Raw genomic sequence first — 19,924 nt, forward strand, 5'->3', positions numbered from 1 at the left:
AGCAACATCAGTTTTTCCACTCTTTGTTACTCAACTTCTGCAGGAACAATACATGACTTTAAGGTGTACGCATGCCGTGCACTCAGTCCTGTACTTCTCAGTTCAGCATACAAGGCAATTATGTGAATTGTTTATATACATAATTGCTTCAAACTCTGCTCTGAAAAAGCTTCTGCTTTAGATGTCTTTTCCTAAGAGGTGTTAAGTGATATATTGTTGAGAGAAATACATCTGGAAGATACAGTTCAGCGAGTTGCAAAAGCTAATTTTTCCTTCTCCTTCAGCATCACTTGGATAACAGTAATTCAGGGAGTATCTTCCTTTGCTGTCCATGTGCAAGCAGCAAGCCAATAATTATTTGGTTTACACAGGTTACTATGTTTTACAGCTTTCAAGAAATAACTAAGTTGAACAAGGATTGCAAATAAAAATTCAAAAACATACCGCTAGAAAGAAAACAGGCCCTAAAACAAGAAACCAAACACTGCAAGATGAATTGGTTTATTTTTATTCCCTTGTAGCTCCCAGAAGTTTTCAGTAACAGATCAAACTAGTTGTTTTAAAAGGCAAAGACAACAAATATAACACTGACTACGACAGACCTCATTAAGATGTGTCCAAAACATTTCTGAACACAGTGAGTACACATTCTCATTGTGTAATTACATTTCAGAACAAAAGAAAAGTTAACAAATTATCTTTAAGTAGAAAAAAAAAAAAAAACAGGAGAATTTGAAGTTTTGCATACTAGAAGTTTTGCATGACATTTCCTCCAGAATATTTGAATGAAAAGTAGTTTTTATCATCTTATTCCTTTTATATAAGAAGGCCTTCTAAGAGAAGCCACGAGGCCTGTGCATGACCAGCATTTCATTTAAATCAGCTTTCATTCTCTTCTTCAGAGAATCACCTGTAGGGCATACTTCCAACTTTTAAGCTAAAAGGTGATGCTTTTATTATTTAATTACTTTGGTAGGTATGTCAGCACTCCCAGCATCTGATATATTTTGTATTCCTTCAACTTAAAGCACAACAAAAAATTCTAAGCAGAAACAGAACCTCCCACGTACTCCTCTCAAGAGTGGAGAGGATGCACCAGAAGTTTACTTCCACCTACTGCACTCCCTGGACAAATTAAAATCCTGATGTTCTCCGCAGCAGCTACTAGTGAGGATTAAAATTACAGGAACAGACGTGGAAGTTAGTGGGCACACGGTTCTCTGCTATCAGCTACCATAACTGAAGAGGGAATTCTGCGCAGGTTTTGAATTTGTGACCTACTAACAAACAGCCTTTACACTCCCTTGTTATCAAGCCTCTTTGCCATGATCCTCTCGAGAGGTTGAAAGGGGAAGAGCTCTTATTTTTCAGTGTAACAGACAAACTGGCTTCTAAATAAGAGATATTCATGCCAGAAAAAAAACACCAAAGCATTTGAAAATTTTAAGTAACATCTCTCCTGTAGCAGAAACCATGGCAGGCATTAAATTCCAACTGCAAAAGAATTATATTTTTTCCTGAGACCCAAGATTTGTACAAATTGCTTCTAAGCAACATTACAAATATCATTCAGGACACTGCCAGCTTACTTCTCCAGAAATTTCAAGTCACCGTTATCTCATTATTTCGGGAAGCAGAAGGTCAGCTCTGGTCTTACCACAGAGCTTCACCTATTTTCCTACAAGAAATAAATCTATAGGGTTTGCATTCCTATTCAGAGTAAGCTCTTCAAAAGAGAGGACTGCAGAAGTTTCCTTTTTTTTTTTTTTTTTTTTTTTTTTTTTAAAATGGGCAACAAAAGCCATATTTGCCAAAATTTTACTCTTTAAGATAGTACCTATTTGATATTTTATTTCAGATGTAAACTTCTAAAACATGGATTTCAAGTTGTTCTAGATTTGATAATGCAGATTTCATCATCATCCTGTTTCAGAATAGCACTGGAAACCTCACTAAGCAGCACAGGTTTGTCTGCCAAAAAATCACTTGTTTACAGCACAGTCTCTTGGCACATTCTGACTGGAATATTGTAATGTCTGTCATCTTCAGTTATGAGAGTCACCACGGGCCAGTCCTCCTCTGGGTCATTAGGATAAAGTGTGATGAACTCATCAGTTCCATATTTATACAGTCGATACACTTGGATGGTATACTGCAGAGCATAAGCAAGGAGAAACATTTCCACCTACATTGGAAGAAAGTAAAAATATGATGTGTAAAACTAAATGCCTTTTGCAAGATTTTTCTCATAAAAATACTAAACTAATACTCATCAGATGTAATTTTTCAAAGAAAAAAATGTCAAGTAAGAATGCATATACACAAGCATCTCTAGTTCAGCAATTCAATCATATACCTCTAAGATACCATGCCTTTAACATGAAGTTCTTCAGACCCAACAATGGCACCACAGGATTAGTCCTAAAGAAAAGCTACTTTATACAGAGACTCCCACTATCCTACTGCCACAGACAGGCAGGAAAGACATTCTCTCCTATCAGCAGTCGCCCTGTAAGTCACTAAATCAGACAGGAACGAGTTTCAGGCAACAATCCTTGCCCCCTTAGAAGGTACTCTGAACTCTCTGGCCAAATAAAAAGCTGACGGGAAGGCCTTACGAAGCCTGTTGATATCAGAAGGAATTCAGAGAAAGAAGCTGGAAAAATCTGTCTTGTCTACTACAGTGGCAATCATATCCTGTTTTAAATAATAATTCACACTGAATATCACTGAAATAGATTAATCTAGTCAGCACAAAAATAGGCAACCTAAAACTTACTGACTAAATTGAGCAGCAAAAATGTCACCAATGAATCAGCTCATTTATCAGCAACCTGTCTCATCTATACTACAGTCATCAGATTTTTAAGCCAATAAATAGAAATGAAACATAATAATTAGACACAGTACCACACTTGTAACATATTCAATGGGGTTTTTTTAAATGGATGTTTCTAAGAATCTTTCAGACTATTCAGCTCATTAAGCACTACATTTTGATTTGGGGCTTTTTTATAATACGCATACCAGTTCTGCAACATAAGTGTCATTAGTTTATCAGAATTCATCAAGTAGATGCACCACAGAGGATCTTCTCTTCCTGATTTGAGTATTGGCTTTTATAGAGACATTTTTTAAAAAGCTAACTGTTAAGGACTAATACAAATGTTACTATTAATAGAATATCATGCTTCCAAAAGAATGCTGCCTAAGTGTCAGCCACCAGACCAAAAAAATTAAAAAAAAAAAAAAAAAAAAAAAATTAAAAAAAAAAAAATCAGTATTTAAAAGGAAGGCCTTTATAGACTCTTGCTACAAGCAAGGGGCTTGACTGTATTTTTTTCCAATGAAAGACCAGACAGTACGCTATTAAATTTAGCCAGACCAACAAAAGCTTTGACATTTCCTAAACCACTTGAAACCAAAACAGGAAAATAACACTGTAAGAACAATCTCTCCTTACTTGTTCAAGGCCTCCACTGTGACCAATATGATTCAAGTGATTCTGCATTAACTGACGAGGGTTGCTAGATGTATCCCGTGCAAACAGCAACCATGAGAAGACAGGTACTCTCCTTCCATTTTTATCATCATTGTATAATTTGATGGCAGTGTTAAGCATCAAAAACTTCAGTGCTTCATAGAGACTATACTCCTCCTCCTCATTTTTAAACAATTTATCACAAGCTTCTTGTTTCTCAATAGGACCCTTGATTTCACTTATGTTCTTCCACTATAAAAAAAAAAAAAAAAAAACACAAACAACACGTATCAACAGCCATCACCATGCCAGAGCTGCAAAAAGATACTTGTGAGTTGTCAGATGTTCACAGACACTCGGAATTTAATTTATGTCGGGCTTTGTGCCTTTTTAAAAACAATCAAGAATATTTCCACAGCTGTAGTCCTACTAAAGTCAAGTTAAGTTAGTCTGATTTTGTTTAAATTAGTCCTTAAGCAAAGCAAAAGGAGATGATGCTCGACATTGTTGCAAGGTGGCAAAACAAATATGGTCACGGAACAATAAGCAGTAAGGTAATAACCTTTTTGTTTCCCATATCCTCAATCCTACATCATTCATATTCTTTACATTTCAGTTGCTCAGAATATGTATTTCATTCCAGCCCTCAAACTGCTTGAACGCAGCCTTTAAAATACTCATGAAAGCCTTCAAAAAAAGAGAATATGCATACACAGTGAGGAAGGAAAAAACAAAGAGTTTTAAAATAGGTTCCAGAGTTTTAAGGGGGGGAAAGATGAGGCTAAGTAATACAGTGCAAATGCTGACAGGGCACAGTCATTTTCCTGTTACATTAATCTAGAACAAAAACATATAAACGTGAAACAAAACCTACTCCTTTGAAATTACTACACCATTATTCTGTATTTTTTGATTTCCATGACCTGTTCAAGGTAGCAACAGCATTTGTCCATAGCATACATCATTCCTTCAAATAAATACAAGAAATAGAGGCAAAATGTTACTCTGTTACATTAATTTCTTCATTGAAACCTCTCTAACTAATTAATAGTTTTCTGCAGAGCTGCTTACAAATTAATTCCAGCCTAATGCAAACAGTGAAAGACCAGAAAACTCTCACAGATCTGAACAGACATCCTTTACTTGACTTTTTTTTACGTATACATACAGAAAAGTGATTTTCACTAGTGAAAATATCCTTATGCTAAATTCACCACACGCAAAAATCTTTGTCATTGGTCTTATTTGCAAGTGACCAAGAATAAATAAATACTTTTCCAACCTTTTTCCTGAGAAGTATTAAATATTCTCTAATTTCATCACTTATTTCTCCCGTCTTCCTGCCCAGTTTCTGTTTTAGCTGCCACTGCTTGATCCAGTCATACTTGCTCAGCAAGCTTTCAGGAAGCTGGAAGTTGAGAGAAGAGAAGGCAGCTTAAATCAAAAGTCTTGAAAGGAAAAGACACCAACTCGCACATTGCTATTATTTTATTGATTTTTTTTTTTTTTTTTTAACATTTTGCACCTTAAAACGATCCCTCAATATGTTCTTCTGAACAGATGTCGTAATAAGATGACCATAATTGAACACGACTCCCTCTCTATAATACTTGCTGGATAACAATCAGAATACTGGTCTATTACTATTTCCAGATGTAACCAATACTTAAGCACTGGAAAAATTAATGATCCCAGGTTACTCATGGCTTTTTTTTTTTTTTTTAATTAAAAAACCCCTCCAGCAGCAGATGACCATGACTGTGTTTGAAAGTGTCCCTGAACCAACAGAAGAGAATGTTAAAGATGCGATGATATCCAACAGATAATCCAGAAGTCTTGTTGGGAGTGCAGACTACTTTGTCCAGAACACAAGTGTTTTCTTTTCAGGGAACATAATTAAAACAGTATGGGACAGGTTTCCTTATAAAGCAGACAACAACCCGGGGGTTAGTTGATGCATCAGATCATACTTTAGCCTCTTCTACTGCTCACATACTACACCTGCTCAGTTAAGAGCTTTTACACTTCTCTTTAAGGACACGTTGGCAGTTGCATGCCCAGTTTTTTGCCCTTATTTATTAACCCATTTTACCACCGGAACTGCAAGAGCAACTCGTGTCTCACAATGAATTAAATATTTGGCTAAAGCAGCACATATAACATCGGCCATTACCAGCCAGTTTTCACTTTTTCAGGACTCCAAATTAGCAATATGTTCTCTTTATGGCAACCAAGTATTTGTGAGGCATACAGACACCTTCCCCCACCCCAGCCTGGCATCCTATGCTAACTGGATGTTTAGAACTAAATAAAGATTATATGCCAGTAACTTCTACAACTAGAAATGTGCGTGTAAACAGTTTTCAATTAAAAAAAAAAAAGACAAAACAAAAACCACAGAAAACCTTTGTTAAAGTTATATTGCTAGCTGTCACTATACACATTTCTCTCACATGCCTTGGGCTTTGATGCATTAAGAGTTTATCATTTCAGTCAGTTTTATAGTTGTACACCTTTTTCAAAAAAATGTTAATTACCACATGACACATTTTCCTCTACAAATCAGTAGGAAAAAAAAAAATAGGTGAACATCATTAAAAACTGCGAAGTACACCATTTAAAAAGGTTTACAGGTTCTTTAAAGGAGCACTGGGAAACTATCTCCTACAGTTTGATAACATGGAGATTGTTGTCAGGTGGGAGAATTTTTTTCTATAAAAAGGAAATCTTTTTAAGAAATACTGCTGCAGTAATAAACATTCCATAGAAACAGTTTCATCAGTAATTACAAAAACGTATCAGCAGAAGTTTACATAGCAGTGATAGTGACTGCAGTGAGAAATTTTAAGGATAGCCTCTAAAGTTATACAGGAAAATAATAAGAGCAGTGTGATTCTACCTGGACTGCTAGTCTACACACAGAGTCTGCATCGGACGTTCATCATTCACATTGCCAGCAGCAGCCTGGACAACTGGAAGCTTACTCCCCCCTGAAGGGGGGCACCTTTGGATCAGCAGCTTCGTACATGTTTCTTCCACGTTCACCAATATCACCAAATGGACTTTGCTGACACGAGACAATTTATGGAATATTTTTCTTCTACTCTTAGTAAGACACCTTGCTTTGCTTATCCACCAATGCTCTGTAAGAACTGTTCTTTATGTCAGGTTGGAGTCACACTTACTTTAAGTAACATTTAAGACATGGGCAGTACACATTTTAAAAAGTCTGCAGCATCCAATCTGATAATCCACTTTCTAGAGAAACTGTATATGCCAAGAATGCATATTGTAATTTTGAAAAGCTGTTGTTTTTTTTTCAAATGCATTTAGAATAAGCTGTCTATTTTTTTTGTTATTATTGGCTGTCTTGTGGGCAACCTCTTACTGCCATATTACATGCCCTAAGAAGAAACCAAGAGGGCAAGACGAAGACAGACAAGTTACATTACAGTCAACACCGTGGTAACATTTATACATTATAAACTGGAAACTACAGGGACTTGGACTCAATTCCAAGTTGAAAGAATCACTGTAAAAGTACAACAAAACTGAACACTACCACTTCTCAATTCAAAGGATATTAAGAAATGAGCACATACAGCACAATAGAGAGATGAGATCATAAAATTATCAAGTAGGGTAGAACCAACATTCCTCTACTGTCAGAAGATCAGAGTTTGACACGTACCATAGTAAAATCCTCACTCTGCAGCCAGCTTGGTAACTGGGTGGCTTGACTTAGTGCCTGGAAAAGAGTTGCTCTGAGAGCACAATAGTTGTCACCTCGTACTCTCCTTATAGATGCAAACCTCTGAGCAACTGCTTCATATCCCTAAAAAACCACAAAATCCAAACAACATCAAAGCATTAATAAAACATTTTAAGGTCATGCACTGGTATCATAAAACATATGGGAATATTAGCATCCAAATTCTAATGATATTTTTTTAAAAAAAGGGGTTGATCCACTACCCATTTTGGAAGTTCAAATGCTTTTGTCACAAATTATGCTTCGACAAAAACTTGCTTGGGTCTGCTGAATAACAAACAAAAAACCAAAGAAATCCAAGCAAATAATTGGTTGTGGCATTTAGTTGATAACAGTGTAGAAATATCGTTGAAATGTGGGTAAATAACCTACTTAAGTTTAAAAAAAAAAAAAAAATCTAAACATACAAACACAAGACCATAAATGTAAAAACATATCATGCTTAGAAGAAGTTTCAGCAACAGTTTACTCCTTTTGCCCAATATGTGTCACATGTAGTTGTTTTTGCCTCAGGGAAAATTTGTGTTGACACCGAAATATCTTGACACATGCCTCAGCACATCTGTCCCCTCCCTGCTGTCCCCATACATACACTTCTAGCAGAAGCAGCAGTGTTGAAATGTAACTTGTGAAGCTCAGTGTGTCTCCTCAGCTAAACTAGCAAGAGCCAGTGCCCTGTGCATCTGTACTGCTCTTACTAATCTCTTGAAGGTGACAAACAGATCTTTTGATTTACCAAAAAGTATTTTTTAGGTTTACTCATACATACCACTAAATTTTCAAACTGTTGAACAAAAAAAAAAAAAAAAAAAAAAAAAAAAGACCCCAACCAACTTTATGCTTTATTTTCTACCATTCTAGCTCAAGATTAATAAAATAAAACCAGTCCAAAACCTATAAAAATTAAGAATTCAGGAAAAAATTTTAAAAAAAACTGAGCCTACTCGTTAAAGCTTCCATCTTAAAAATCATGCAATTCACCAACTTCAGTTATTTGCCTTCTGCCAAAGAGTTTGGTTATTTGCTCTGTCATTTCAACAACCCCACAACATTACCATTTTATGGTAATAAACCAAATTTAAAGCTTTGACTCAAAACAGTAATGAAGAACAGTATTCATCAAAACTCCACACTACCAACAAGTACCCTTACTAAAAAACACATTTTGAACAAGTACGAACAAAACCACCTTCCAGATGTCAGTCACTTCTAAGACCAGAGGCTGGAAAATACAGCTATTGCATTTCCTGTTTTAAAGATTGTTCCTATAGGAAATCACCTACTAAACATACAAATGAAAACAAAAAGCCCAATAAAATTAAACAAAAAAGAAAACTGATACCTTTCTCATCCTTTTTGCGACTGCTGTATTTCCTCTCCATTCCTTCCTGCAATATTCCATGATGTCCATTTCAGGTGCAACACTTAGTTTATGTTCTGTCAAAATAGAATATGTAACATTATACTGAGAACTGTGAAACAGAACAACATGGAAAAAGCACTGAATTTCTAAATACACTGTATCACTTTCAGGTAACATTGCTGCCAAACAAGACCGGCAGCACAACCTTTAGCTACTAATTATTGGTATTGGAGGGGAAAAAAAAAAAAAAAACCCAAGCAAAACAAACCAAAACAAACAAACAAAAAAAACCAGCTTGCTCTGAAAGCCACAAGTGAACAAAAATAATGATGTGGTCCAACAAAATAAAGAACATTCTGCTCCTCTCTTCTGGAAAATATTAACTGGTAAAGAGTATAAATTAGTACAGTACTCAATTTTCTTAGCAATCACAAAAATATTTGACAAAAGTTTTTCCTTCTTTCAGCAGCCAGACTATAAGGGAGAAAGATAACGGATCTTTCTGAATAAGCCAGAAATAGTGGTAGAAAGAAGAAATACAGTTTTCTCTTGGAATCCTAACAGCCTTCATTCCAAACCAGACAGCACGAAGGTCATCAAGGGATCCCAGCAACAGATGATGCTACAATAATTATAAATAATTAATTTTCAAGCACAACATTCATAAGATAATGTGACTGCTTTTCAAAGGATTCACATTCACTTGTAAAGCATCTACAGAAACACAGGGGAAAAAAAAAATACTAACAGCAACTAGTTTTACATAAAGCTGATCTTTTTGTGAATTAAACTGTACAATGTAGTCGGTCATAGTCAGTAACTTCTATTGCACACAGAGACATCTGTACACAAGGATGTCAAATCATCACAAATTAAGTGCTATAATGAATACTGTATTTAAAATGCCAAAGTTCAAATGTACCTGAAGAGCTTGTCTCATAAAGTAGTATTTTCTCTCTCTCTATTTCTTCTGCATCACGATACATGTCCTCCTCACTGCAATAAAATTCAACACAGACTTGACATGACAGCACAAATCTTACAGTCATTTACTTTTTTCACTGTTTACAACTACAGGCAAGTACTTCAGTCTTTCTCTAAGTATTTTTTCAATTCCGTTCACTTTCCACTTTTTCATAAAACCAACAGGAGTTCTCGAAAAAAAAGTTTAAAAAACCCTCTCAACTCTTTCCCTCTCTTCTCTAAGACACCTACATGGGCAGTGAATCACTGCCTGAATTTTGAATTTCTCTTTTGCTGGTTGAATGGAGACTACAGAGTACTTTAGTCCCTTTGTATTTGTAAATTTTACATGATAAATTTGCAAAAGGTACAAGCCAAAATGCCTTTTTTGCCGAGTATATGAATACTGCAACCTAAGCACCCAACTAAGAACTCATTACTCACCAGAGCTTTGTGTCTACTGAGGCCAAGCAACCTGCCTAGTAATGAGCAGAATGCAGGACAGAGTATCACGAGGAAAAGCAGCCAGTTACCTGCAGCCAGTTTGAATGTTACGAACTCAAAGGAAACAAAATTCTAAGCGTGATCCAAACCGGAGCCTACGGGCTAACCGAAATCCAGACAAACGTTTCTTCCTCAAATAACATGGGCTTTTTGGTCAAGTTATGCTGGTTTAGGAGTCAAATGTCTCCATCTGAGCCTATCTACAGACATTCTGAACTCAAGTTATGACCGTGAGGGAAGAAATGATGGCCTAAAAGGATACTGTTTCTATGCATAGGATAACATCATCAGGAAAATATCTTGAAGCTAGCATGTGAACGTTACTGTAGAGAATGGAGGTCCATACAGTGTTCAACAAACAGACAGCAAATTGCACATTCCTTGAAATGTGATTCTGAGTGTCATTTGCTCATCTAGAAAACAAACTTTAAAAAAATCAGTTTCACAGCTAAAACACTTTAAAAAACATTAGCAAATCATTTAGGCTTACCGCTAAAAGAATGTTACACTGAAAGTTTGCATTTTGAAGAAAGTACACATGAGCAAAAAAAGAAGCATAAGGTTATTTATTATTCATTGCCCACTACTATTAGTAGCTTCCTACCTACTACTCAGAAAAACCCAAACCACACTGTGCTTGCAAAAGACCAGGAAAAAATTAATGCAGCCAGGTGGTAGTTAGAACATTCTCAATAAAGCTGAAAGAATACAGTGGTAAATTATGGCTCTGTATTTCCTTTTCTTTATATTCAAATCAGCTTGCTTAAAAAAGGTAACATTTCTAACCCATTTGCATGTATTTCCCTTGAGAACAAAAAAAAAAATTTTAGTATAAAGACAAATATAGGTTAATACCAGGAAGCTGTCATATGAAACTATAGTTTAGTTTTTATTCAAGTTTCAGACCTTTAGCTTTCAAACTGGGTTTCTTGGGTGCTCAAGTAGCTGCTTGAGATCTGATTTGTAACAATATTAAAAATACATTAATTAAAAGAGAAACAATAGAGGCAATAAATATTAAACACAGTACTCCATAAGAAGAGTACTACCTGCTGAGAAGAAAAATCACAGAAACACTTATCCCAAGTCCTTATCCTTGTTACAGCATGACACTGGGCAAACCCTAATTTCCACGCATAATCTTATTTCTCAGCAGAGATTAAGGTCCACTAAGGTTTGTGAAAAGCTTCAAGAATATTCAATAACCTTGAAAATCCTATGACAAAAACAAAACAAAACCAAAAAAACCAACTGTATCTGACAGCAGCGATCTCCAGCCTAGCTTATCTATAAAGCTAAATATTTAAAAGATAAAGCAACAGCCTCGCTCTCTGATCACGAACAAACCTGCTTCTATAAGGGATTCCATAGGAGATGGCGAGACACGTTACTTTGGGATATATCCTCAAATACATTTAGGTTATAATGCACAAAAAGTGCTCAACTTAGTAAACTAGTGAGGTCGCTCAAAAAAGAAGTTTGGTGTAGAGTAGGCAGCATCATGTTCTTTCTGCAGATATTACCCCATTTTCTTTCTGGGAGTTGACAAAGTTGAACTAATAGATTAACATTCAGCGTAAACAAAGTACTGCAATTTAACTGAGTTGTTTTGAAATCAAGGTAACCAAGAGGTGCAATCCATCTGCACAGGCACTCATTTCAAAGTTGAAAGTGCATCTTAACATTGTTCTAGCATAGCAACTGTTGAGTAAATCTGTGGAAACGAAAGCTTTGCCCCATTAATCTTCATGTTAATCTTTGATAATAGAGCGAAAAGAAAATAACAGATGGAAAAGAATAATTAAATGAAAACATACGTGCACAAAAAAAAAATAGTGCAAAGTGTTGTGTGTAAACACTTAAATTGTTGAACTAGTAAATCAGGTTCTGCTCAACCAAAGATATCAAGGAAAAAACCAGGATGTCAGATTTTAAGAGTATCCTGGGCTTTCCATTTTAAAAGTAAACAACACCAACAAAAAAAAAAACAAACCACACCAACAAGAAAAAAAACTAAACCCCAACAAGCTAAGACAACAAGCAAAACTAAGCTTGAGAGAAGGGAAAGGACTATAGGCAAAAATATAAATAATTTTATACTAACAGATTTGCAGGACTAGAAGTCCCGGTATCGAAGAGAACACACAAAAGCAAAATCAATGCTTAAAGTCTTCCATTTATTACCATGAAGGGATGAATATTTAATTTTTTAAATGTCAGATTAAATTTATTGCTATTAATAGTTCATGTAAAGGCAAATTACGTCAAATAGAATTAGTATGCCAAGTAGCAGCTAATTTAAAAATTCAGAAGGATAGAGATCCTCATGTGCCACAGTTTTGCTCACATACAAAATACACTCAATACATATTTATACAAATATGCGTATTAATGTTAAATGTGCTTTAATATTAAAAAATTCACATTAACATATTAGATTTTTAAAGCATCCTTGCAAACATGTACTTATTTATAATGACTTTTCCACTAAGTAAGAGCTTATTGTAGATTTTGGATGTTGTCTAAAATAGTCCACTGGCTTAAGACGAAAGAGGATTAATCAGGAATCACTTTTTTCCTCTTACTTTATTAACGTATTCTTCAGTGACATAAAGCCACTCTTAATGTCCATTAAATTTGTTTTCAGAAGTTTGGAGTATCTTTTTTTAAAACTTTCAGATTTATTTCTTCCTCCAGATATCAAATATCCTTGTAGACTTCTACTGTCAAACCTAATCAGTATGTCAAACAACTACAATTTTAACTCAGCCTATAGCAGGAGGTTTACAAAATCCAACCAAACAAAAAGTTCAAGTGTTAGGACTAAAAAAAGCCTTCTATCACTGCCAGCACTGCACCTAACAAAGTGTTCACAAGGTTAAATGCAAGCTACCAGAGTATCTTTCTTCAAGTCTTAGTTCCCCACACTCTGCATCCTACCCTTAAGAGCTTAATGTCGCGTTATTCCCTTAGATGGGGAAAGACCACCATGAATAAACCACAAAAGTAAGCAATTTGTCTAAAGGGTGAAGGTGGCCTTCAAATTTTAAATTTGACATTTAGATTTATTTCACTAAGACACTAACATATATGAAATTTGGCCAAGATATTCACTTTGATGAACTGAAAGCACCCCTCACTTTCTAGAAAAAAGCTGGGTTTATATTTATCTATCAAAAAAATTCCTCACCTGTCCTCAGATGAATCCACTGCTGAACAGTTACTTGACACAGATAGATACAGTTCACAGTTGCTAAATGCATCCTGATCTGTCAGAAATGATTTAATCATATCTGTCTTCTCTGGTCTCCCAGGACTTCTGTACACAGGGTCTTTTCTTACTTCTGACGTAGATCGCGCTTTCTGGTCAGTAGCTGTGTTTGCTGAACCGAGTTCATTAGAAAGAACACCAACTTCCTTTTCATGCCTCATCAACTGTTTAGCAACACTCTCTTTTTTCTGTGTCTGTTCTGCACCTGCAGAAAGGCTGGCTGGTTCCGTCATCCACCCTTGAAAATTATCCTGGCTTTGAAGAATGGAGAAACACATGAAGAGTATCTCTTGCGGAAGAACAAAAGCGTATGTTTTAACAAAATTACATATTCAGAGAGTACTTAAATTATTCAAAAGCAGAAGCAAAATCCGGAATAGTTTGGTAGAACAACACAGCACCCGAGCTGTTTTCAAGCTCATCTCCCTGGCAAGCCGATTTCTTACCAAAGCTAACCCGTACCAGTTCCCGAAACGCAACCCGCCCTAGAATTAGCGCCCTGACTGAACGATTGCCTGTCTCAAGGGGCATTATCACCTAAAAACCTAAGGATTAACAGAAATCCCAATGAAACAAGTTTCAGACTCGCAAGAGAAGCATTTTTACAAACTCGCCCCGTGCTCCATGGAACCTTCCGCCGCTCAAGGATTATCGTTTAATGGAAAACCCACAGTCTTTGTTTCTTCCATCTACGATTTCTAAGCGACTATGAGACAGGACCTTCTAAAAATCCATTCTAGTAAGCTGTCCCGAGGCTTTGGATGCGCGTCAAGGATATTTATCTGAAATTGATGCACAGCACCCCTCAACCATTATAGGTTCCTCTGCAGTTGCCGCAGTCGTGTTCCGGACAAGATTCTGACTTCCACCTTCAGGTTAAAGCCTCGCACCCGCCACAGCCACATTCCGCCCCTCCACCCCCCCCCCGAGAAGGCGCCGTTGCCCTCTCGCACTGGAACCCGCCACGCACGCAGCTGCCCCTCCAGACGGAGCCCAGGCCCAGCGCTGCACGCCCCGTCCCGGCCGCCATCCCCCCCCCCCCACCCCGGGAAGGCCTTGGCAGGCGCCCTGCAGCACCCGCCCCACCGCGGCCTCCTCACCTCTCCGGCGGCCCCCGGCCGGCGGGACCGCGGGCCCCCGGCCGATGGGCGTTGGCCGCCGCGCCCCGCCGAGCGCTGGGGGCCGCCGCCGCCGCCGCCGCTCCGGTAGGCGGCTCGCCGCCCCCCGCCGCCCGCCGCCGGCTGCTCATGGCGGCGGGCCGCTCCCCGCGGAAGGAGCCGCGGCGGGCCCCGCCCACAGGCCCGCGCGCGAGGGGCGCCTAACGCGGCTGCCGGCGCGCGCCCGCCGCTCCCATCGCCGTGGCGGCGGCGGCGGCGGCGGCGGCGCGCGGCGCTCGCGCGGCTCCGCAACCGCTTCCGCCTCGCCGGCCGCAGCCGCCGCCGGCATCCTCCGCCCCCGGCGTCACCACGCCGGAAATGGCGTGCCACACGTACCCGCGCTCGCTTGCTTGCTTCCGCCCTTTCTTCCGCCCGGCTGCGGTTCACGCACAGAGCGGCGGGACGCCGCCGCAGGGCGCGGCGGGCCCTGGGCCTCAGCGCATGCGCGTTGGCGGCGCGTGGCCGCCGGCGCTCCGGCTGAGGGAGTGCTGGGGCGGGCGATACCAAAGCCGGCCGCGGAGCGTGTCTTGTCTTGTTTTTTAAACAGCGAGCTTCCAGTAAAGTGCAAAATCAACGCTTGAATTCACGCGGAATAAAAGGAGTTAAGTGAAAAGCCCCGAGCTCGGAGACACCAGTTAAGTTCTCTTAAATACAGGGGATGGGGGAAGTAGAGCTGCTTTTCAGTTGTCAGGTGCCCCGCGTTAAAATCCTCGTGCCGTAAGGAGGCGTGTGTGACGTAAAGAGGCACGTGGAGGCGATAATCGCTGGATGGAGCTTGTCAGAGGGTGGAAGTTTCTCTTCCAGCAGCAAAAAAATGCATCACCACCTTCTCCTGCACCTTTATTAAACGCCAGGCAGGAGAGCAGCCTGCGTAGTGAGTAAATTATAAACCCTGCAGAGTTACGTTCAAGAGTTAAGCACACCCAAGACTATTAACAATGGAATACTGAGAAGAGTAAAAAGTAGGAAAGCTGCACTGTGGGTAGAGAAAAAAGTCCACTGAAGTCTGAGCATTTTGTTCACCTTGAATTTGGGCTTGAAAATGAAAGAGAAAAGTATGTGTCTTCATTTTGGAATTTCCCTCATAAGAATGCACTTTCTCTGAATAATACGAGTGATGTTAAAATGGGGAAAATTACTATAAACGAGCTGACAGTAAAGGAAATTGAATTAACAGGATTATTAAAAAAAAAAAAAAAAAATCCCTGTGTTTAGAGTATCCAAGAGTATAGGGAGAACATTTTAAAGGTGGAGATCAGGTAGTAAAACCTGTAAAAGGTTAAAATGGTGATGATAAGTAATTTGCAACATCACAAAATATAAGTCATGAAAAACTGATTGACATGTTTGTAAACAAGCTTTTTCTGTTTCTTTTATCCTTGAGACACAGGGAAGTGTCGTAATAAATGTTTGACGGAGGGAAAAAAAAAAAAAAAGGGGGAAAAAAAAAAGCATTACTTTTTTTTCTTTAATCACCGATCATTTTGTGGATTAAATCTGTGTTGGATTGCTCATGACAATGACACGTCCTTTGAAAAATCTCTTTGTTTGAACAACTGTTTGACCAACAGATTTGCCTCAAAATCCGTTCTTATTTCACATTGGCCACTTCAGAATTACTCCTGTTCAGACAGCTAGTCCACGTGAAATATACCCAACTGTTTCCCATGTTCCCATAATTAAAATATTTTCACTTGAGTAGCATTTAAGAATTATTATAGCTGCCTGCTTTTTAAGATTAGGTTCTTTTTTTGTTTGTTACAGACATTTGCTATTCTCTCAGCAACTTTACAGGAGAGACGTGTTGTCTGACCATTTCACAACCCTTCAAAGAACTACAGAGCAGAATAATTCCACAGAGCTTTAAACACAGATGAAGTTGCAGTTTAGACCTAATTCTTCATGAAGATCAAAATACTGTGTTACAAAATGACACTGCAAAATACATGAACTGTACCCAAGAAATGAAATTTGCTAATTCTATGCTTGCTCTATTTGGAACTGTTTCCTTGAAACAGAAAGTTCCTAAACAGCAAATTATATGTCCTTTCTCAAGAATTATTAGAAGAAAACCATGCTATGATGTCACATTTCAGGCTGCATTGCAGTAACGCTTGCCACGTGAACTTGAAAAAATGGGTGCAGTCTTTTTCATTTGATATTTATCTGCTTACAGATGGGGCTTGTGCCAATCACGTGACTAAAATTTTTTTCTCTTGGTCACAAAAAGACAAAAACTAAATACTCAAAGTAGCGTTTTTCCTGAAAAACTTTGTGTTCACATTAACAAAAAAAAAAAAAGTATTCCACATGTCATTGGCTGAATAAATAAAGTCAATAGAAAAGTCCGCTCTCTCTGCCAAATACTCCCCCCACAAAAACAACTGGAAAAAGCTCATAATCTTCAAATTAGGTATATTCCATAGTTGAATCGATAAAGGTAATTCAAGGGAATATTTGTCAGTTCAACCCTTATGTAAACTACATCTAAAAATGAGGGTTTTCGCTGCCTCTTGTGAACAATAGATTGCAAGCATATATGAATTTTATTTTCTTAGCAAGGTGTATTTTGGGGTTTAGTGTTGATCTACAGTAGCTATACAGTTTCTGGAAATAATTGAAGGTTCCATGACACATTTCACAAGATCAACTGTGGCAAAAGAGTTGTATATTAGTCATTACCTTCCAGGTTGCAGAAATTCAAAGAATAGTTTTAGTCTGCAAGTAAAAATGTGTCCTATGAACTGAATGCAGTAGCTGTCAAAGAGCATGCAACAATACTAAATAATGTTAAAAGAAAAAGAAATGGGCATGAAGTGCAGTAAGAATTTATACAAATGTCTAGAATGCTGTAGATTAAACAAAGCAAAACATTGTTTGTTTTACAATTACTACCAAGTTCAAAAACCAAAAGGACTTGAGCTTGAGGTCCTGAAGTTTGCTTTCTATAGACTGTGGAAGTGATGAACTGTTTTTTTCTTAGATGATCTGTTTTTAAATGAACAGATTTCTCAAAACAAACAGTCCTCTTTGTGATTTGTATATTCAGTTCCATATTCTAGTAGGCATGTGTAATTAAAAAAATTAGTCTCATTTTCTCAAAATATGTAACATTTCTGAGCAACAGATTTACATAAACTATAAAGTGCATTAGATAAAAAATATGCTGGTTTTGTTGTTTGTTTGTTTGTCTTGGTTTTGTTTTGGTTTTTTTTTTTTTTTCACACAGCTGCTTGCAGTATTTTGCCCAGATGTTTGAGAATAATGTTAGTCACAACTACTTTAGTTTAGAGCTTGGGCCATACATGATCACTCATATCCATTGGCAATGCTGTATTTTCCCACAGAAGACTTTGCAAAGTCTTCAAGGCAGAGGTAGAACCTTGCTTTCCAGTAATGGCAAATAATAAATATATGCGCACAAATTACAAAAATACTGACATTACAGATGCTAAGAAGAATTTCCACGGGATTCTGTTGAATTTCTGAAGTTAATTTGAAAGAACAATGTCAACATATTCAAAAAAATGTAACTGTATATTAAGATCAAGCAAGCTAGATATATCCATACAGAAAAAAATGGAGCAGCTGTTTACTTTTGTTGATATCAAAATAGTCCTGTTACTCTAAGATTTTTATTTTTAAAATGGGGCTTAAGCAGAATTTAGACATCTAAACCCAAGATCTTTGTATTACTCCCAAAACTCCTAAAACTTGTATTTTCAGACTTCCATCTGCAAAGTGGGCAGACAGCTAAATATCACTGAAGTCTACAGTAAAAACCCAAAGCCATGCCTGTTGTACTCTGCGTGGTCTATTAATAGCTCAGACTATTTCACTTAGAAATCTAGTTCTCCTGTTGTCATAATTCCCAGTGTGAAGGCTGTATAGCTCCTATACCTATGGGAGAGGTGAGATTCAGCCTCCTAGCTGAAAACAAAATTGTGATTTCTGTTCTCAACCCCAAGGTACCAAGGTCAACCCCAAAATCATGTAAATGTGAATGAAGATCAGTGAGCACTACTTTTAGTGTAGTGCAATTTGGTGTTACAAGAATAGCTCACAGTTTTGCAAGAACGCATCCCTGGGGTGATTCAACCTGGAATGAGTTCAGCAGGCTTCACCTATTACTCTAAGTTGCCCACATCCTTTTCTAAGTGTAAGGCACAACTATTTAACTTTGTCATTATGAATAAGAGCATATATATCAATATAGATTAAAAAAAAAATAATCACACAACAGCAAAAAATGAATTAGTAGATACCAAAACTGAAGAAGATATTTTAGCTTAATATACTTTTCCCCAAAGTGCTTCTAATTCTTTAACTATTTTTTTTCCCCAGGCTGGGTCTGTGAAAGGATTACAAAGCAAACAGTGAAGCAGCAGCACATGGTATTTTGGGATTTTGACTTCCTCAACTCGGGAGGGTTAAGGATCTTTGCAAGGCAAAACCTTTCTACCTGGAAGACTCTGAAGGAGTTACATGCATACAGACTTATAGAATTCATCATCATTCATTGCATACAGCTTTCTACAGGAAACTGGGCTGCGAGTCCTGACTAACATACACATTATTCTATTCTAAAAGACTTTGCTCAATTTTATTACTACTGTTTATGAGGAGGAGGTAGAGTCTTCAGGGTTGTTTGGAATGTTCAGTCTTTTTTAATGTAGGTTTACAAGAACTTTTTCGTATGTATGGTTTCATTCAGATTAATTTTTTACTCATTTTTAGCTGAAGCAACTTTATCATCCTTTAAAAAGTTCACGAAAATACACAATGAAGACATTCAGTGTAATACAAGGATCATATTTTGTAGGTCTGAAATATTTCTGCACTGGATACTTTCTGGTAAAGGATGCTAGCAACTGAGGTTTTGATACATAAAGAACCCATCGAACATCATGAAAAAATATTTTGATTGTTTTTACCTTATTTAATGCATCTTGGTGCTGGCCAGCAGTTATCTTCTTTGCTAAACCACTTGAAAATTGCTCCAGAGTTTTCAGGAGTATGATTAGAAACATTCGGGTGATCAGTTCTGCTTGTGACTATAGGGGAATACCATTCAGAAGAAAATAGATGGGGAAAACCCACCAGTAAAAGTCAAATGGGCAATATAATATCCGTTATATACTTCTGTAATTACATATTACTTGTGTGGGTTTTTTATCCTCTAGCATCCCTGAATTTGTTAGATATCTCCTACCTTGTACATAAAGACAGGTATATATACATGCTGCTTTCCACTTTTACAGCTTCCCGTTTTATATTTTACTAAGTGAGCTCTAAATTGGCGTGCTGCTGTCAAACAAAAAGGCAGTTCCAGCATGCTACGTTATTTTTCAAATGACTGAGAAAAATATGTAGGTTGTGGCTTTGGTGCAGTGGGTGGTTTTTTTCAGTCCCT

At 37.7% G+C, this 19,924-nt stretch overlaps 1 protein-coding gene and 1 long non-coding RNA gene across 2 annotated transcripts; one reads left to right on the forward strand and one right to left on the reverse strand.

The window, feature by feature from the left end:
* Window positions 1-492: 492 nt before the first annotated feature.
* Window positions 493-14,636, reverse strand: OTULIN (OTU deubiquitinase with linear linkage specificity). The gene is made up of 8 exons (XM_042806729.1): window positions 14,455-14,636; window positions 13,274-13,609; window positions 9,539-9,612; window positions 8,596-8,690; window positions 7,173-7,316; window positions 4,764-4,889; window positions 3,464-3,733; window positions 493-2,185 (listed from the first exon to the last, which is right to left on the reverse strand). Exons 1-8 carry the CDS (start codon window positions 14,601-14,603, stop codon window positions 1,991-1,993), a joined length of 1,389 nt encoding a protein of 462 aa, XP_042662663.1. The 5' UTR covers window positions 14,604-14,636; the 3' UTR covers window positions 493-1,990.
* A 396-nt stretch (window positions 14,637-15,032) lies between these two features.
* Window positions 15,033-19,763, forward strand: LOC122154805. The gene is made up of 2 exons (XR_006166879.1): window positions 15,033-15,145; window positions 18,856-19,763. It is a non-coding gene; the product is annotated as an uncharacterized LOC122154805 (long non-coding RNA).
* The last annotated feature ends 161 nt before the right edge of the window (window positions 19,764-19,924 follow it).

Source organism: Tyto alba, unplaced genomic scaffold (assembly GCF_018691265.1).
Source record: "Tyto alba isolate M040663 unplaced genomic scaffold, T.alba_DEE_v4.0 Super-Scaffold_48, whole genome shotgun sequence".
NCBI lineage: Eukaryota > Metazoa > Chordata > Aves > Strigiformes > Tytonidae > Tyto > Tyto alba.

Coding starts and splice junctions, on each gene's coding strand:
- OTULIN (XM_042806729.1), bottom strand. CDS start 14,603: ATGAGCAGCCGGCGGCGGGCGGCGGGGGGCGGCGAGCCGCCTACCGGA. Junction 13,610..14,454: donor GGCCGGGGGCCGCCGGAGAG/GTGAGGAGGCCG, acceptor CATTCTTCAAAG/CCAGGATAATTTTCAAGGGT. Junction 2,186..3,463: donor ACAGTGGAGGCCTTGAACAA/GTAAGGAGAGAT, acceptor CTTCCAATGTAG/GTGGAAATGTTTCTCCTTGC.